This window comes from Bombus impatiens, unplaced genomic scaffold, assembly GCF_000188095.3.
Source record: "Bombus impatiens unplaced genomic scaffold, BIMP_2.2 scf_0673, whole genome shotgun sequence".
Classification (NCBI taxonomy): Eukaryota; Metazoa; Arthropoda; class Insecta; order Hymenoptera; family Apidae; genus Bombus; species Bombus impatiens.
The window spans coordinates 519,617-540,631 of record NT_177092.1 but is presented as its reverse complement, the minus strand read 5'-3'; the positions used below and the strand labels follow the sequence as shown (position 1 = coordinate 540,631).

The 21,015-nt window shown below is 33.7% G+C and overlaps 4 protein-coding genes across 6 annotated transcripts in view; 3 read left to right on the top strand and 1 right to left on the bottom strand.

Moving 5' to 3' along the window:
* LOC100740788 overlaps nucleotides 1-21,015 on the bottom strand; it is a 145,660-nt gene that overhangs the window by 115,428 nt on the left and 9,217 nt on the right. The gene's annotated exons all lie outside the window — the stretch shown is intronic.
* LOC100749302 lies at nucleotides 433-2,100 on the top strand. The gene is made up of 4 exons (XM_003492329.4): nucleotides 433-703; nucleotides 788-943; nucleotides 1,436-1,586; nucleotides 1,791-2,100. The coding sequence occupies exons 2-4, from the start codon at nucleotides 815-817 to the stop codon at nucleotides 1,943-1,945; spliced, it is 435 nt and encodes a 144-aa protein (XP_003492377.1). The 5' UTR covers nucleotides 433-703; nucleotides 788-814; the 3' UTR covers nucleotides 1,946-2,100.
* LOC112213471 lies at nucleotides 7,181-12,135 on the top strand. Of its 2 annotated transcripts, none has more exons than XM_024370223.2 (2): nucleotides 7,181-7,338; nucleotides 11,811-12,135. In XM_024370223.2, exon 2 carries the CDS (start codon nucleotides 11,831-11,833, stop codon nucleotides 12,101-12,103), a length of 273 nt encoding a protein of 90 aa, XP_024225991.1. In that variant the 5' UTR covers nucleotides 7,181-7,338; nucleotides 11,811-11,830; the 3' UTR covers nucleotides 12,104-12,135. The 2 variants fall into 2 exon arrangements, with proteins under 2 accessions (XP_024225991.1, XP_024225992.1); XM_024370224.2 differs by having other exon boundaries at nucleotides 7,185-7,338; nucleotides 11,805-12,135.
* LOC105681251 lies at nucleotides 12,544-13,688 on the top strand. Its single transcript, XM_012390015.2, has one exon. The coding sequence runs from the start codon at nucleotides 12,600-12,602 to the stop codon at nucleotides 13,458-13,460; it is 861 nt and encodes a 286-aa protein (XP_012245438.1). The 5' UTR covers nucleotides 12,544-12,599; the 3' UTR covers nucleotides 13,461-13,688.

Here is a 21,015-nt window from a genome sequence, read left to right as displayed (position 1 = left end):
TGGAAGCTACGCTGGATAAAAGAAAGAAAAATATTACATTGCATCTTTTTACATTTGCAAAAAAAGAACAAACGAATAAATTTTTGAAAACCGCAGATCTATTTATCATTAAAAAGCAATAGTTTTTGATATTAGCTTCATCGATGATGACGAACGATCTTCATCGAACATCCAATTTAAAGGTAAGTCTCTAAAAACCTTTTCCTCTTTAACACTTATTCCACTTTCATAAAAGATATTTTATAAACTTATCATCATATATTACTTTCGAAATCATCCTTTTTCAGAATTAGAAAGTTTAGTTTATGGCGTTAATTGAATCGCCAATAACCCGTTATTGTTAGTACAACTATAAATCAATTAAAAAGAAAGTATTTTTGCTTCAACAGATATTATTAAAATATACTTATCAGACTAAGGACGTACGTAATTAAAAATTTGCAAATTTTCGTTTGTGTCACTGTTCGATTGTGTGCCGGATCGACGAATCTAGTCCCGCGACTAATAACATATAGCGATACTTTTTCTTGATAACAGTTTCCTTATTTATGAAAAAGTGACTTATATCAATAAATCGGATGTAGACAACCACAAGCACTTGGATAAGTCATATATACCTTGATAAGCTTTTAGTCTAGGGCGTGAAACACTTTCCTTATTTATAAAAAAGAGACGTGTACCAATAAATCGGATTTAGATAATCGTAAGTACTTGTATAAGTTAAATGTACCTTGAGAAGCTTTTAGTATAAGTTATAAAAGAGTCGTGAATTTCCGCAATGCCACAGTCACAGATCCAGTGCAACCGATACAAAATGTTCCGTTCAATTGCTGGTGTCTTCATCGTGTCCCTGGCAATACAAGCCAATTTCGCATTTATTGATTATGCACGTGAAACCGTTACACTGAAACTGTCTGACAAAGATTTGGTACAAACAATACCGGTGAGTAACCATAAGGTCTATACTTTCAACGTGAAAAGATGTATTTTGGATGAAAAATTGAAAAGAGCAACGTACAATTCGACCAAAGAGTTGATATTTTTGTTACGTGTATTTTCAAAGATACGATTGAAGAAAGTTTCTCTACTGTTAATTCTTTACCTCTTGCCACAACTGGCAGATGCTCCGTTATATTCAAATTGAAACGACGCGCACCAACAGATTCCAACAAATTATTTGCCTTCGTTGCATTCGTAAAAATATTCATTTGCACAAACATTTACAATCTAGTCGTTAACAACGCAAGAATAATAGAGAATTACGATTATGGATTACTTTACAAGTTAGAGCATTTTATATAATTTTGCAATTCTAGTATATAAATAACTTGAGAAACATCAATACCAAAATAAAGGAACACATTTTGCTTTGAACTTCACGTAAGAAAAATAATACCCATTCTTTCTCATAAAAGGCTTTTTTGTTTCTATATAGGGTTCGTATCTTGAGCCACGTATTGCTACAAGCCTCAAGAACCTTAACGTAGGTGAACATATGGCAGGTGAAAAAATTTTCAGTACAGTGTACGCGTACAAGAACGTCTACAATCTCATTTTAATCTTAACTTTGCACCTGGATATGAGCGGTAAGATTTCTTCCATTATTTCTTCTTCATTAAAATTTGAGGCTTGCAAAACAAAAGTTTGGTTTTAAAACGAAATGTTGCGATAGATGTAATCGTTCGTTGTTACAAAGAACTAGTGCAGAGTAAGAAAATTCATATTCTTTATATAAATCAAAAGCTTTGAGTAAATATTCGAAATGTCTTCACATAAATGTCTTTTTGTAGGGACTATTCATTATATAAATGCCAGAAACGTGCCCGGTAGCGATGTAGTTATCTGTGCCAATGGAGATAGCTTAGGATCGAATTTAGGCACTGTGCAGATTCGAATTGCACCGCAGGCCACGGCCAGAGTACATTTCATCATTGGGACACACTAAATGAAAATAATTCTATTCTTTTATAAACAGTTTTCTGTAACGTTCTTATACAACAAGTTCCTCGATATTGTATTACGCATAGAAATAATTCTAAATATTCTAAATTCAAATTACGTATGTAACGTTGAAAAAATAAACGTGCTATATGCATCAATTAAATTTGTTATTATTTTCTACCTGAACCTTTTTCCATATCTTTTTAATTAAGGTTAATATTTCTGTGAATTAAAATATTAAAACACATTGGTATTTGGTAAGGTCTTTGTAATTGGTTCTAATTTAATCATTATTGCATAGTAAAATTCAGTAGATATATTATGCTTGTTTGCAAGCATTCAACTGTCTTACTGTAAAAGATATAATAAATTAAACAAAGCAAATATTTTATCTACAACAAGCAGTATTTGACTAACTTCAGAAAAAAGGTATTATAAGGCTGTTTATGGCTTTTTATTTTAATCTGAGGTCTACGGTCTAACAAAACCAACTAGACAGCACAAATATAATAATGCAACATAAAAAATGAACTCGTATCACGCTTTATTAATGGAATTTCAAAAACTTTTATAAATGTTCAAATATTTTCATTAGTCGATATTTGTTATACGTAAGCTATCTTAATCGTGACATTAAAATATCAGCTTCATCGTGATTTATTATTTTTGTGCGTATTATCCCTGCTTATTTACTGTTCTATTTTTAGTTTCAAATTGTATATAGGCTCATACGATCGACGCTTCTTTTTCAGTGCTCGCGTTATTGTTGCAATTAACTGGCCATACGGGTAGGTATAGCGCGCAATTAGGGTTACGTAACGAGATGCCGAATAATTCAGCAAACAAATCACGTTTGCGTTCGCAACACATGCATGCATACAGGCCGATTGTATGCGTAACAGGTGAGCCACCTGACAATGTAAATTTAGCGAATACTATTTTCATCGTGTCGCGTCAGTACAAATTTTTATGCCCCTTTAGACAATGCTGATTCATGAATACAATGTAAATCAAAAGCATTTTATGAATAACAAACTTACGAGCAGGATTACGGTGACGAGTCTTGACAAATGGAAAGGGCGAGGGGAGGGGATGTGAAAGTTCAAGGGAACTTCTCATATCCGAATTAATAGAAAGATAAAAATAGTCAGGTAATGAAATTTTCAGATAATAGAACAATCACCCGTTTCATTTCATTTCGTTTATTCGAATAAAGATAGATTGACGATTAACGATAAATGAATGAAGAGACCAATATTACTACCAAATCTTCGTTTTCACTGCAAATAAAAAATAATTTAGAATTCAAATAAAGTATTTATTCAAGAGAAAGGTTAATTCACTTGATCGCCTGAAATATCTTTTCCTTGGTTAAGTAGGCTTAAGTAGGTGAAATTTCATGGCAATCAAACAAGAACAACCAAAATGGTGAAGTTACATCGATAGCTTCCTCATAGAAAAGATGCGCGAGGATCGCAGAAAACCTTCGCAAACAATTTTTCTCTTCAAACATAGCGAGCAAATACATACAGGCGTAATAGCAATGTCTACAAGCAACTTCTACAGAGCGAAAAATAACAAGCACGCGTTGAACAGCATCGAGAATCCTTAAGTGGCGTAGTTAGGGTTCAACACAGAATTCTGTGGAGTCTTATAACGAAAATAAACTCACCTGATAAATTATTCTCTTTTAAAGGCGTTATCTCAGCTTACTGTTTTGTTTATAAATCTGGGTTCCAATATTCACGTGATTTTCAAATAACAATTTCTCAATTCGTGCTTTTGTTTCTAATCTATGTAATCTATGGAATTAATATTAAATTCTATAAATGAAGCAGTGGTGTGGTTATGTAAATAAAGTAGTGCTGGATTATACTATTGGCGGGACGCGTGAATCGACATTTTTAATTTTTTAGACGATGCGAACGGCAGGCGTGAATCGACGTTTTTCACTCGATGAACGTTGACATATTTTCCAGAAATACGGGAGCGGCGGTAAAATTTATTTCACGGTATACCGTCAACAATATGTTAGCGCGTTAAGTGCCGTGTTGATTTTGATAAATAACCCACGGAAGTCTTAATGAGACTACACGAATCCTGTATGCAAACAATATACGTATTAATAGCTTTCTAAGCTCCGTTGCGATTGATTACGACGAAGATTGTTTGAAATTTATGAAGATTTATAATACTGTAATTCTAGGAAGCATTTTCATTATTGAGAGATTTTTTATATATACCCTGTTATCTGTTTTCATTTGTAAGTCAGTGTATCCATGAATAAAGGTTTACTACTTGCTTATTGTTAAAACTAAATAGAACTATAAAATAATTAAAGAATTTCTGAGAAAATATCGTAAACTTTGAGTAAAATTACTTATAGATTTTCCTGCCTGTTTACACTAGTCCTTCAATTTCCTCGCGTAAAATTGTTGGTTCGAATTACTTCCGGACTTACCCAGAAACGCGTCGATGCACATTGCTTACTCATCTTTTCCACTTTCCACTAACGATAAGAATTCAGAGTTAAAATAGTCGCGGCACGGATATGGCACGGTATTGTGCTTCCGAGGTTCCTTGTTCTGTCTGTGTTCACGTGGTAATCACGGCTAGCGATGTTTATGCGAGTCTGATGGCCAACAGTGTATGATAACGACGTATTGTTTAAGAAGAAGTTGGTAATGTCATTCGAAAGGAAACGATGTAAACCCTCTAGCAATGCGTGCTCTAAGAACAATATATTCGCTAGAAGAGAAGAGAAAGAGACTGGTCTACTGTCGATAGACAGTAATAATCTGTACACATCAAAGAGATAATGATCTCTATCCATTAAATTCGTGTAGAATCAAACCTATTTTTCGCTGCTTCTGCTATCTGTACTGCACTGTCGGTGAACGTAATGCAATCATTTCTCGTTACCTCATGAAATCTTTCTAAAGCTATGTATTCCTTGGCAGATATAAGATAAATAGAACGAAAGGGTATGGTATAGTGTAAGAGTTCCGGAGAGACTCTTGACCGTTCGTACGTGGTACATTAGTTACGAGCGACCTGGAAATTTCTCAACAAAACGACCAATAAACTCCATCCCTTGACCGTAAAGGAAGCTTTTCATCCGCTAACTGAGACTTTTCCTCTCTGTTGAAAAAATATTGTCTCGGATAGACCAGAGACAAACCACAGAGCTAGACCACAGTTTAAAACGTATAACTGTAACATGTATATAAATATATGTTTTCCTGAAACTCGTATCAAGGGAAAATTGAAAAATAGGATCCTTTTTCACCAGGCGAAATATCTTTTTAATTTGCAACCTATAGATATCAGATTCATAAAATAAATTAGTGTACCCACCGCATATTTTATAATACGAACGTAAATGTAATTTGAACAGCGAAGAGAAAAATTGTACAAAATAGAAAAATTAAACAGACCCATGTAGAGATGCATTCTAGCTTTTCCAGCGTCATCGTTGAAACGAAGATCGAGGTAACTATATTAGAATTCAATTTCTCCATCGAGAAAGAGCAATCCCTTGAGATAGCTTAATGAAGAGGCTGCCCCTTCAGAGTCTCTTTTTTTCTCGTCTAACAATTACGTAACACTTACATTTTACATTTCATTCGTAAAGAACATAAAAAAAAAGAAAAGAAAAAGAATAAAAAATGATATGGATTAATTGTATTAGAAGAAAACATTTTATCTATCCTTGCACATATATTTCTGCATATACGTCGGTAAACATAGTCTACGTTTATCACTAATAATTGCGAAGTCGATGAACCTAAAGTGGAAAAAAGAACAAATATTCACGTATCTGGCTTCTAGTGATTCGACATACTTACGTAGACTAGCGGATTAGCGGATAGTTATTGAATATCGAAGTACTATGGTACGGTTTCGAGCGGTGTCCTCAAAAACTTCCGTACGTACTTTAAAATGAATGAAACGTCGCATCAAACAAGCAAATAATAAAATTCTGCAATAATATACCAGGAATAAAAAAATCCATACAATGAAAAGCGTGTGTCTTGTTGGCACTGATATTATAAATTCCAAGTGACGAATACAGAGAAATAAGATGATAAGGATACGTCAAATTTTACATTTTTTATAAAACGACAGTTTAAAACTGCAATATATTTTTAATCAATCTTGTTTTACCATTATTTTTCTACTTGATTTAGGATTCAACAAGCATTTTTCATTCTCTTTAGTGAGTGCCTGTCATAATATTAAGATATCGAAAGATATTCAAATATCGTAGATATGAAAATACTGCTTGCCTTGGTTTTATACTTTTGACTGGAGCTAACAGGATCTTTCCATTTTCAGCTGTTTTGTGTTAAAACGTTTATTAGTCATAAAGTGACATTAAAATAGAAGGATCGACAAAAATATACTTATCACGCTTTTACGTGATTTTCAAATATGGAGGTAATTTATTTCAATAGAACTTGCATATTTATATTATACTGATGATCAAATACACTTTGAAGAGTAATAATTAATAACGTAATGTTTCGTGAAAATTTACATTTTATTTTCGTCAGGCGATAGAATACCATGTCATTATATTTTGATACTCTTTTACGGAAAGTATTGTATAAAGCGCGTGATTGATGAAGCGTTCCTTGTTTTAACTGACACATTCTAAATGGAAAATAACGTCGTATTTGAAAACCCGTATCGATCATCGTGTACCAAATTGATCGTCACCACAAGCTAGATCGAACAAACATCTACGTACTGTCATTGAAAATCTAATCTAATTTCCTAATAATCGTTATATCTTACACCTCCAAAGCTAAATCTTCTTTTTTATCTTATTTCATACCTTCGATATAATTGTAGGTATTCCGTACAATTGTTGCTGCAATTCAACATAATTGTCCGTGCTTCGAAGTTCGTTTTCTTTTATCTTATCATATTATAATGTTACAAATTATTATTAGACAAATTCAGTGGATATTACGAACGTTATATCTCCAGTACAGAATACCAAACCTACGCATATGTCTTAAAAAAAGATCATAGGAGCGTCAACTGTACATTATATTACGTATGTTCCATGCGACAATTAATTTTCGTTCTTTCAAATTATCTCAATTTTAAACATTTCTCGAACCATTTTATACGGGATACGAGATACGCGCTTCGAAGAACGCTTGACGTGAGCAGGGAGTCTTGTAATGAGCTTACCCACTGAAGAAGCCTTATGAACACGATCCACAACGATATAGAAGAGAAAAACTGGCAACCAGTTGGCGACGGTCTTTCCATGTGCCACGACACGAAAATCCAGCGAGCAGAAAAGTTGCGTGAAAATTCAACGTCGAATCGTGTGATTCACTGACCTTTGCTCGGTGATCGACAGGAAGCTGATTTATCGCGGTGAGTTCTCACGCGATCAAAACCTCTCGCGTTCAGGTAATTTAGTTTCGGTGGACTTCATAAAGCATGTCCAACTTTTACATTGAATCGGAAAAGAGCGGGAATGAACAAAAAAAAAAAAAAAATACACGCGGTGAAGGATGATCGTCCAACTGTAAAATATCGTGTTCGCGATGCCAACTCACCAGCTATGTATCTCCAATGTTTCCATTCTTGTCATATGATAAATTTCTTGATTTATGGTTAATGATTGAGGTAGGATACCGTTAATAGAGTGATGTAATGATGAGATAAATAAATATAACACGAATCTATGGAGTGAAAGATGGGTGAAGGGAATAAATAGTAATTTTAATTTGAATCATAATTTGAGAGACTGAATATTGTACGCAAAATTTCTTCTATTATACTGCTACAGAATGGAGTTGGCTACAATTTCTTTATTGAATTTTTCTTCGTAGTTTATTTGAAATTATCTACTGAATTCTTCTATTTTTACCAATAAAAAATAAACACCTACATAAAAAAAAAATAGATGACAATATATATCACAGACAGATAAGTATATTTTTAGTCGATTGCACGCGGAAAAGAGACAGATAACGTCTTATTAGATTAAGTCACTTTTTAAATATAAAATCTTAAAAGATGCCATTCGAGAGATTGTTCATTTATGCAACGCATCAACGCTAACTTTCGGAGGGCAACTTTAAATCACGTTTAAACGGAGCAAGGAAGGGACGAACCAGTTTTAAACCCATGGAGGAAAAATTTATCGGCCTGCACTTGCCATCCTACTTATACGAAAACAAGCTTATATTTATTCATGAGACAATTACAATATGCTGATCTAGTTGCGATGCAATTTCGGGGATTGAACTCGCACTGGCCTACGATATTTCGTTTACTACGAGTTTCGTAAAACCTTAAATATCATTTGAACAGGCAGAAAGGAATTAAAGGAGTTAAAAATAATTTTACAGATAAGATAGAACGACAACATTGGTCAGTCGTTCAAGTAATCACGATTTTTCAACTTTTAGCGAAACAATTTATTTCTATTTTAACATCTATGGTATCAGATCAATGTGCAGAAGTAGTAAAGCATATTTTTCAAAGCACGGCGAGAAAATTTCTGATAGTTTTGTAAAAAATATAAATTAAAGATTACAAAAATAAAACCTCTTATTCTATTTTATAATAGATCTTCCATTGGATAAAGAAATGTGTCATTATGATTAGAACCAGTCGTTAGCATTTGATGGAAAATTATTATGTCTTAGTTATATCACCTTGGAAGCAAAAATGCGATATTAAAATAACGATATTCTTGTAAATTATGTAACATTAAATTCTAGCAAAGCGATCGATACAAAGATGTAAAGGTCTATAAGGGATAAAAGAAGACAAGAAACGAACGATAGACATAGTATTGTACCGATGAAGTCTTATAATTGTCTCCTAGTTAACAACTATCTATTTTTGCCAGCGGCAGTCCAACTTTTGCCATACATTATGCAAGTTTCAACAGAAATAATGAAAGAGCAAACTTCGGTAATTAGAAGCTCAATAGAGAAGTCCAAGTTTTAGAGAAGAAACAAGGCCGTGATAAAGTGTGGGAATTCTGTTTTAACCAATACTATACCGACATTTCACACCAACGTCATAATACAATTTTCAACACTTGTTCCTGTGTGCCTATGCTAATTTTGAAATCATATTACTCTTGAAATTTTCTATAAAATTTTGACATTATTTACTGATTACTTTTTTTAAACACTTTATGGGAACAGGTTCGAAGATGATTTATAATATATTCTAATCGTTTACACGTATACTGCCGCAGATAAGTATTTAAACACACCGACATTCTTTTTGTAAAAATTTTGTTTTTTCTTCCTTGAAACAATATCAGAAGTTTCTTAAAAGCTTCTCAGCTCTATTATCAAGTCTCAATTAATTGTAAACAACAATTTGATAAAACAATCCAACTTCTTTGAAATGATTCATCTCATCCTTAATAAAGAAAAACCACAATGCAAAATTGTATTTACTCATTTCTGTAACTACTTATGGAATTAGTGTATTATAACGATAATGGTCAATGTTCTAAGAAACACGACTTGCTACACGAACTAACAATTGTAATAGGAAATGTGCTGTATTTAAACATCTCTCTATATAAGGAAACTTCTCCAAACTTACAAAATACTTTCTACTTTATAAAAATACAAAAAAATACCAAACAGCTTAAGTTTGAGTCTAATCTAAAAAACGAAGAATGAATTATGTATTAAAAAAAAGAGTGTTGTCAGACCATTCTATTGCATTTGAGCACCAATTAATTAAAGCTAAATACAATTAAATTTAGTATCGTTTAATAGTATCCCCGTATATGACTACAAAAATTTGAAATTATGAAAATGAAGCGTAGGACCGGATTAAAAAAACGTTTCATTGGAAAATAAGGACGTGTGCCAGTACTTTTTGTAGCCACCGTAGATTGCTTTCTCGAGTGGCGAAGAACACGCGTGGCGCAGAAATGGATGCTTTCGTTGTTAGACTGCTTGTCCTAAAACCTACACGTGTTTAAGAGCTATACATACATATGTATTTTCCACGCGGCATTACACACACGCAAGTAAATTACGCGCATACATCGAATGACGATCGTCGCGCGCTCGCTCGAGCATTCGTCTCTTCCGTACGTGCCGGAATGTCTGAAATATCCTGCCTCTATCGGTGCTGTATGCGAAAGTTAATGCGTGTGGATCGTCTAACATTTCGACGACAACAGTACGGATGGGCGTACTCAAATCCAGTTCATTTAGTCTGCATCGATTACTACGAAACCATTATGCCGTCAAATGCATGGACGCGATACCGCAATTTTACAACGATTAGAGGAACTCCATTATGGTAGAATACCATAATGATGGTGGGAATATAATTATTCCGATGTTGAATACTTTAACGTGATATTTGAAACGTATTTGGTACATCTTTAGGAAGAGATGATTACAATCGTTGCGATTCTTGAATTCTGATATTAAATTATACAGGGTGGTTGGTAACTGGTGGTACAAGCGGAAGGGGGGTGATTCTACGCGAAAAAAGAAGTTGAAAATATAGAATAAAAATTTTTCGTTTGAGGCTTTGTTTTCGAGAAAATCGACTTTGAATTTTAGCTCGGTACGCGTGCACTTTATCGCGTCTCGTAATAACGGATCGTTGTCTCGATGGAAAAATTAAAAAAAAAAGAATTTAAACAAAATTTTTATTCTATATTTTCGGCTTCTTTTTTTCGCGTAGAATCACCCCCTTTCCGCTTGTACCACCAGTTACCATCCACCCTGTATATTAAATTTAAAGAATAGTATGAAATTAATCGTCGACTGATTTTCATTGGTTTCGTCATTTTGAGGGAATTAGAAAGATTAGACGGTAGACTAGATATTGTCTATCGTATAGGTAGAGTAGAGGATTGGAGAGAATATTATAGAAGATTATACGTAAGTATCATGAGCAATTGTGATTCGTATTATTATGGTTAACACGTTTGCTGCCATAGTAAATTGCCAATACAAATCGTGTTTTGTTTCTTGTGCTCTTGTACGATATAATTTGATTACAAACAATGACTATCTGAAAGAGATTTGTTCCGTTTTCAAGTAAACACATGAGTTGTATATTCATTTATTTCACAGCTGATTAAATTTAAATTAATCGTAATCCTTACACACGTGACGCTGTTGGCGTACATGGTAATTCATTATTCACATGATGGTTCATATTCCATAAACATCACGTCAGTACATCAATTGAGAATTTCTTAATCGAATACCGTGTTTCATTAATATTTATTTTCAAACCACGAAATGACGAAATCAATTCTTTAAAGCGATATGTCAAATTAAATTTTAATTACACACGAATGGAATTAAATAATTTAATAAATTGAATTTTTCTGTTCATATCTTTTTTTTATATTTTCAATAAATTTGCTTCTTAATTTTAATGATGCAACAAAACGTCAGTAATAATTGAATCGACTACTGCTTTTTTATTGCGTCAATGTTTCATTCCAATTTGGAACAAAAACGATAGAAAGGAAAATTATGAAGACACTAAAAATGTTAAACTTACTGTCCTAGTTGTCGATACAATAAGACCAAGTGAGCACATGAATGAGTACAACAGTGAACTAAAAACATTACAATTCCATTTTTACTGTGAACCCCTCGGCTTCTAAAGCAATGTATTTTAGGCGCGCTTACTATAGATACGCAGGAACTGTACTCCAGAAAAGTGATGTCCAAAATTAGTGTTCCATGTGATATTTCTCGTGAAACTTGAATCAACAAGAATAATTTACAGTACGATAAAAATAGAATGCTATTTCAAAAGCGGAAGCGTGTATCTATCTAATTTTTGTCTGCAATTGTTAAAAATAGGAATTTTATAAGTTTCAGATGCAATCCACATAGAAGCGATGAAAAAACGTGGCAATTATGAAAACAAAGGCGGAAAAGGACGGCAGAACGAAATGAACGGCCCGGAAGACAAGAAAAATGAGAAAAACGATGTTGAAAAGGACGTGGATAATCAAGGATTTAGCGAATGGTTAAGATCTAACAGTGGTCTCGAAATGATGCGACTGTTCGTAATCGCCAATTCGATATTAGTTTTTGTCACGATGGGATTTCCAAAAATGCAGGAAGCTATGAGTATTCTAAAGGAATACTATTTCGGCGAAACGGAATAAGCGGAAACTTTTGAGCGAAACTATTCACAAAATTTGAGAAAAAATCTTGGACGAAGTTTGATATAGTAGAGAGAAGTTAACAATACTACGATCGATATATCTAACGCATTTTCTTGGAGTAATTCAGCGTTTATAACTACACGCTGCAAATTATCCTTTGCTTTCTGAACATGAACTCTAGACGTACGCTCGCATTAACGTAACACGTAACATGATTCAACATCAAAGAGCTACAGAAATATTTATTTTACCTTGTTTGTACCACAGTATCAAGTATCTATGTATCGATTCTCTAGGTCATAAGGGACTCTTACTCAAACTTCCTAAAAGTATTCCATCGCTTACATTACAGTAGACCATAATCATGGACATTTTATCACAGACCCTTCATAAATTTTAATAAGCAAAATATCAATCGTTAAATTATGCGCATTCTTATTATTCGTTTGATTTACCACGAGCAATATTTAGCAATAAATAACACTCGGGTGTGATCATGCTGGGATTGATCTTTCGCGGCGTGTTTCTCATTGGTATACTCACCTGGTACAGCACCAGCGTGTGGAAAATGATCGACAGTTACTTCAGAGACCAGTTCCGGAGCTACTTGGAGGAAGAGTATCGAAAGAATCCGCGAATGAGGTCCGACGTACAAGCTGACTCGGTCGATAAGACCAATTCCGCGGTTACCACGCCACACCCCGATCCGACTGTGGAGCCATCGCGGGAGATTCTCGAAGCTGTCGAAACGATTGCGCGTGCGGTCGAAGCTGCAGAAAATGATTCTGTGGAAACGAATGGGGAGCCACAGGTGACAGGTGGCACCAGTGAAAACGAGGCCGCCGCAGGGGGATCTACCGATAAAAATGCATTCCTGGGAACTGTCGCGGAATCGGAGCTGGAAAGAAGGAAGTCGACCGAGAATGAACAGGATTCTCGACAACCTATTAATCACGACGACCGTGACCTCGAACGTCGCGAGAACGACGATCGTCATCGATCAGTCTCCCGAGTGTCTAAGAGCACGGTTAAGAGAATCAAATACGACAGGAAGCTGGCCATGTCTAGGGACATTTTACGCGAGAAGCAATTACCCAAAAGACGAAACGTGAAGACGATCACGTTCAGTGAAAAGGATTTTAAGTCGGTCATCGGCAATCACGTTTCCAATGATGATTTTTGGGAGTTCGAGGAGGACGCGGATGAAAAAGAACCACTAGAAGGTATTTTGGTTTCCGAGCTACCGTTCAAACCTAGAGCGGATATAGGGGATTTGGACAGGGTCACTGCTGATGAATACTGTCCCTTGAGCTTGGAAGATGAAGCGTCTTGCGATGAGACGTTCAAATGGCCTTGAAGTCTTATAATGTTGAAACGTAGATAAATTTAAGAGGCACGTAGTAGTTATAAATTCTGTTCGTCCGAATCAATAGTGGAAAAAACTTGATTGTTAAAGTTCTGGCTTTCGAGTATCAACTGTGATCTTTCGGAAGAAATATACCAAGTTTCGCTAGTATTGCAATTAGGTTCAATGACACGCTCATACCGAATACCAGTGTTAAAAAAAGAAAAAAAAAAGGAAAAACAGAGAAAAGATAATTCATTAAAAAGGACGCGGAGATTTCAATTCTGATAATTATATTATATAGTATGGTTTACGACGAAGTTAGCTGTAATGGTCGTAAAGTTAGAGATATTTCTTTCAAAAGAATACAACTTGAAAATTTCAATTTTGCTAACTGAACGACATCAAGCTGTGTATACTTCAAATCTTCGATATCAAATAAGCGACAATTTTGAGTTGATGCATTCAAAGATATACTAATGTTTACAACATATCTACATATTATATATATGTTTATTAACCCTTCCCGTGCTTATTAAAATAATAATATGTGGTAGAAAAAAGAATTATTCCAATGATTTGAACTTTTTGTAAATATATCATGAAAGTAATTACTTCTTTCATGATACAGTACAAAATTAATTGTGTATACGTCTACATTATTGTTTATATAATATCTCGTTTCTTCGATGATTTTGTTTTCATCTACTCTTTTATGTGTATCCACGACATAATAAAATTAATTTAGATATAGGTAACACATACTTAAAAAGTATATTATACTATAGCACCATTATAAATAAATGATATATATATATATTTCTTCAAATATCTGTTAGAATATTGCAAATATTTCATTCTCCCTCTTTTTCTTGACATAATAATATTAATGTAAAAATAAAACAAACATTCATTCAAAAATAAACATTCATTCACACGAGTTACTAAAACAGAATGTTGCTATTTCTATGCTCGCCATTGCAAGCATTAAACGCTCGTACATCTTTCATGTTGCTTGTATGGACCAAGTACTCAAAGGATTAAAGACATAAACAGTTGAGAATTCTATTTTGACAGCTTCAGTTACTTTACCGATGTGCCTAATATCTTCGATCGAGCTTTAGTATAGTTTTGCAAATTCTACCGGTGGATTAGCTCTGACAAAAACTGCGATGGTCTAAAATAAATGTCATCGATGAACAATAATTTCACGGCATGAGACGTGGCCGACTATTTTTCCCGCTATCTGTAAAAATCGCTTCGTAAATAAGAATATAGACATAATACGTCGACGCTATTGACTTTTTGCTCGACTGAAGAAGACTCGACAGGAGGTTGCAAAATGTGCCCCGTCACTATAAGCGTACACCTGATGCAATCCTCCTGCGAACAAACTTCCAAGCTACATAGCACGTGAAAGAAGTTACCTTTTCTGAACTTTAACGCGATAAACGATATACTACTGCCCCGTCGATTAATCATGTGCAAAGCATTACGGGGAGAAACAAAAAAGCACGATGATCTGGGTCAATGTTAACTGTTTGCTTCATTACGAGTTTCTCGTGTCGACGATACATCAAGGGTATGAAAGAAGGGTTCAAAGGCTTGAAGAAAGAGCGAAAATTGAAGAACGTAAAGGAGAAGATAATCAGCTTAACATGAACCAATTAAAACATAATAAAAAACCGTATCGTTTATAGAGACAAGAAAGAATATACGACTGGTGTTTCTTTGGTAACTTAATTGCCCTCCGTAACGAGGAAGACTAAATAGGCAGTAAGTATAAAAAGATTGATAATTTATAAAAGCATGGGACGATAAATCGTGTAAGATTTGGCCTGGTTTCCTCGCGGAAGCGTCTTACAATATAAAATTCATAGAGCACGGAACAGAGGCAAGAAAGGATCACGAGGAGAAACAAAATCGTTGAAAAGAAACTCTCTGTTTTATTAATCCTTCGTATACAGGATTTATCCAATTTAATTGCAATTCAAAAGTAAGCAAGTCTTCTGATACGTTCGAACAATAGGGCACAGTGTACATCTTATAATCCTTTAAAGTTTGATATTTCATGAAACAATTTCCCAAACGATTTCATAAAGAAATGCATCCTATCAATCGCGCTAAAGACTCTACTTAAAAAAATTAATAAATTAACGATATGAAAGAATTTTGATATTGATATACGTATAGAATATAAGTTCTCGTTTCTATGCTGAAGAATTCTCTAAAATATCAAAAGTCTTCCACGTTTGTTAAAATAAAGAACAAAATTGAAGTATAAAAATTGAACGAATCACAACAAGTTTAGCTTTTCATTAAATTCTTAATATAATTACTCTTAATTAGAAAGTGTACGTAACAATTAATCACAAATCGGTCGTTCTCGCATTCAGATACCAAGAGTTGATTCCGTAAAGCGGTCACACGATTACTATATCAATTCTATTAATATACTTTCCATTATAAACAAACTCTCGTGACCGAGATGGCCTCAAGAATCAAGGTCACAGTGATGTCCTTTGACCCTGAAATTGCGGTCTCGTATAGGCGAAACTAGGCAGTTGATGTGAAAGTACAGAGAAATTTGCAATTTATGGACTATGCGCGAGCTCACGGTCGCCAGAGAAAACGAATCTCAACGACGAAACGCGATGTATGAAAAGTTTCCGTTTGTATCTTGTTCGTTCGCCTCGTTGCAGTTCTTTCGCTCGATAAGCTATCGTGCTTCCGTGCATTAAGATATTGTTGACCGGTTAATGTCATACTGCTGTATGCCAGTGCATATTATTGTATGACCTGAGTGATGATATTGTTCTGCTCGTTTACGAAATATTTTTTATGGGTCGTGGTATGGCTATTGTGGTTCCGTTATATTGTTCTATGTTAGTTTAAATTTTATGTAAATATAAATATCGTTATCGCGTATCATAATGATTTTGTGATATCTTGTAAATTATTCGCGTTTGAACCACACAAAAAGAGTACATTATAAGAAACTTCCTATTTTTCATAGAGGAATTTTAATATTCGATGCGTTGTCTATCTTATCTCACAAAAGTTATCTTTCTTCTTTGCTCTGCAATATGCATTTTAACGAACATGTATTTTATGTGCTTTTTAAAATTCTAAAAGAATTGTTTGTCATAGCATGAAAATAATGTTATTGTTTTTTTAATCATTACACTTGCATTTTCATTTACGTGATATTAAAATCATCCTTGTAACATAAAGTAAAATTAAAATTAGATTATTCATGTAGATATACTTATCATGTTTCTCTCCTGTGATCTTCGTTCGTTAACTCTGTCAGGAGTGTGGAATTTGCGTGAAACTGAAAGCAAGTTGTAACAAGCTTTCCAGTTTTCTAAGAAAAGACTTTAATTTTGTCCAATCTATGTCCATTTAAAAGTAAAAAAGCTTTAAAATAAATAATAAAATAAAAATAGAAAATATATGATGCGGTGATCGTAGCAAAATTTATATTGTTTTGATATTATCTACAAAAATATGAATAATTAAATAGTGTTTCTGCGTTTTGCAACTCGAATGTATTGCCATTTACGCATTAAGAATTAAATAAACAATAAAAACAATTTATTCTATTTAATTGATACATCACTTGCGATTTTGTTTCAGAAATGTATGACTCATATAAATTCCTGCGACCCGAAATCGAATGTAAATTTCTAGCGGAATGAGCTCAATATTACGTCATCATCTCCATGGAGTGACTTTGAAACTATAAGTGTCTAGTAAGCAACTTGAAGTCTCAATTATGGTCAGATATAAATTACGTGCATTTACGTAGCTTACCGCATAATTATCATCCCTTTGATGCACAAAATTGTAATCAATCAATCACGATAATATAAAACACGATCGTGTGATTTTAAATACGCTTCTCCAGCAGCAAATCCTATCGATAATCCTTAAATGCAGCGCTACAAAGCTTAAAAATTTCAGTTGAATTTACTGCCTAATAACAAGATTTATTAATATTAAAATCCATAATGAGGATTCCGCATCGTCAAATATAATACATCTTACGTAATGTATACCTGAACATGATACATAGTACATATAATGAACATTGTACCTAATGTCGATAAAACGTCCAGCTTGCTGTAATAAATAACAAACGTGATGTTTGAAAAAAGGAGAAGAGAAAAAAAAAGGAAAAAAACACGAATGATTACAAGATCCAATTACATACCTCGATCACATCGTTTAATCCATGCGTTCATTTCGCGCAAATTAACGAGCCCACGTAAAATTCGCATCGTTGAACGCAACGTTCCATTTTCCGGCGAAACCGTTTCACAGTCGACATTGAAATTAATGATTTACTAACGGGCATCCGAGGCAACGGTTAATGCAAATTAGAGCACGGATAGCTCGACGCGCTAGACGTGAACGCAAATGCATTAAGGAAATTCGCTCATTATTATTCCACGGAGAAAAGGCTCACCGCGCGAAGGTCGCCTAAACAGCTACTTTTATTTTTACAGATCATCTTTAGAAGTCAATTAAAATCAAACAACGATAACACCGATAATTACACGCTTACAAATTGCCGTATTTTAATTTGAAAGACGGGGTTACGAGATTCATGGAACCCTTGTTTTTACGCCAGAACAATTTAATCGCTCACTTCGTTCTGTCGGATTACGATCGGCAATTCGATGCCTTTAAAGAAATAATTAAGTCCTGAATTTTAACGAATAGGTGTTCGTGATCGCACTTGCATGCACTCGCATGAGAATGTAAAATTACATTCGACAATGTTTTCTCGGATGTGTAGAACCAGCTGAACGTTGAGAATAATTAGATGCAAGAATATCATTCGTTGCGTTTAAATAACCGCGCGTAAACGTAATTAGAAAACATATTTATCGCCAAAAGAGATGGAATATTGATTTGACACTTTTGTTTTAAATAAAAAATTAATTTTTGTTTCTGTTCTACATTATGGCTGTAAAAAGATATAAAAAAAGGTATACTATTTATTTTCTATTTCTGAAATTACACTTCATTGCTGCAACTACTCTCTGTATACAGGATCGATTATATAGATACTAAATTCGAAACTAATTATCGTGTCTTTAAACAATGAACCTAATTGAATCACGATATCGAAGGTTTATTTTATTATAGTAAACAGCGATTGTACATTTTTAAATTTGCAGTAGATGTAATAATTCTGTATCTCGATACATATTTGTCAAGAATGATTGTTCCTCTTTTTACGAGATAAATAAGGAATGACCGATAAATCACGAATGACTTTGATAAAGGTTTCAAGACGTTCCATCGAGGCATTAGTCAAACTAATTTACATTCGAATGCAAACAGCGACGAGTGTGGCTAAAAGAGGTAACGTCCGTGAACGTGTGCAGCATATCGATGTAACTTTTTTACCTTTATGGAAATGCACTTGGAAACATCACTTTTAATATATTGTTAAGTTAAAAGTGAGTTGAGTAAAGACGAAACTGAACTATAACTAAATAAATATTTTCAATGAAATAATCGGAAAATGCAATTTTACATAAACAATCAAATATTATAATAATTCGTGATGTCACATGAGCTAAACGTTGTGTTTTGTACAATTGAGTTTTTAAATGACAAACAAATGGTTTATACCAAATGTATACTTTTTATAAATTTATAGTTGTTTGATATATGAGTGGCAATTTATTACTATTTGTTATTACTGTTAGGTGACAAAATTCGAATTATGTTCACTTGAATAAACATAATTCTTTCTCTCTCTTTCAATTTCTCTATGATACACCTATGGTACCTTTATCAATATTTTACGTTCTTATAGTACTGCAGCAAGTGTGGCAACAATAACAAGTGCGGATTGTTTTTTCACGTAAATTGGGCTATTGATTTCCATCTGTCATATGAAGGAAAGAACTACAAAAAAAAAAGAGAAAAAAATATAATGGAAAGATAAATAAGAAACATAGAGATACTGCAATGAAGACGAATCACACGAGTTTTAGAATACTCAAACAAAAAAAAAGTATTGATTTAAATATATTGAGATAAGCAGAATTTTTGATAAAATTCCAAATTTATACTACTTATACATATTTTTTCATTTTACGTCCTAAATACGATTTATTTTTATTTTTCAAGTATTTTAGTATCTACAGTTGCAACAGTTGCCTGGTCGTCACACGTTATACTAACCCAATTACAAAAAGAGCAGACAATTTATGCGAGCATTGAAACAATACTACTTTTTTAACAATGACAGATATTTACTTTTCCCTGTTGCAACAAAGAAATTCCTTAAACGTCTAATAACCAGAGAAAAAGTAATTGTTAATTCTGAAATACGATATCCATCCCTAGTTTTCTCTACATTCTTACAAGAATCAATTGAAGTATATTCCTTCGCGAAGAATGTTATCGTTCGCGAACTTTATAATTTTTGTTTCAATTATGGTTCCCTGAAATTTTTTTCCACTCTCGCTTTAATTTCAATTAGAGAAAGGATTTTAGTATTGAAAAAAAATCATTAGCATACAACTCGAAATCATACTTGAATATTGATATTTTCCTCAAGTTTAAGAAATTTCCTAACGATAGTATCGATTCGATCGAAAATGAACCAAAGAATGCAGCAAGGTAAAGCACGCATTTCTCATGCTACTTTACACGCGTATTTTGAAAGTGTCACGATACAAAATAATTCAAAGAATTGCCAGAAGAATTAAAATTAGAACGTCAAGATCGTTGAAGAAGAATTTCAAATATAAAAATGAAAAGTTACAAGAATAATATCTGGCCATTGTCCTTTAGAATCTACTTTTTCGCTAATCTTACGCGTTTAAATAAATAATTCCTTTAAGATTCCAAACAACTTTTCGCTTCTCCCGAAAATCTTGTTCAAGCCGTGTCATTTTGAAAATACATGTACGATACGATATTTCTTTGCCTCTCTAATAGAACGTTTCAAACGTTAGCCAATAAAATATTTCAAGACCGAAAAGTGATTCAAAGTTTAGTATATACTTGTACGGTAGGTATATTTGAAAGGTAAAAACAAAACCTGGACATTAACAGACAACGTGCATTTCCAACATGCACGCTATCATGGCATAATGACACGATAAAGCTCATACGTTTCCCTAAGTATCAATTTACATTGAAAATCATGCGCGATACACCAATAACGTTTCACTGGCGCTAGTAGAAAAAACCAACGAGAAGGAAGAAAACGAAATGTAATCCATAGTGCGATATAAGGCAAAATGACCAAGTGCGAAAAATCGCACTGTATTGCTTCGCAATTATGCAAGACGGCCAGCAATGCATGCACGTGTGTACATCACTTTACGTACCTATCCATGTCCATGGTCAACGTGTTACATATAGGACAGGTGCAGGAAATGCGTGTCTGTAGCCTCAAACTATTTCTTACCGGAACATGTACGTTGAGAAGTAAGAAATACGACCTGGACCAATCATAAATGATAAATCCATTATGCTTCACCGTGGAAATAAAGCTGCACTCTACTTATACATTTTTGTTCTATTTGCAAAG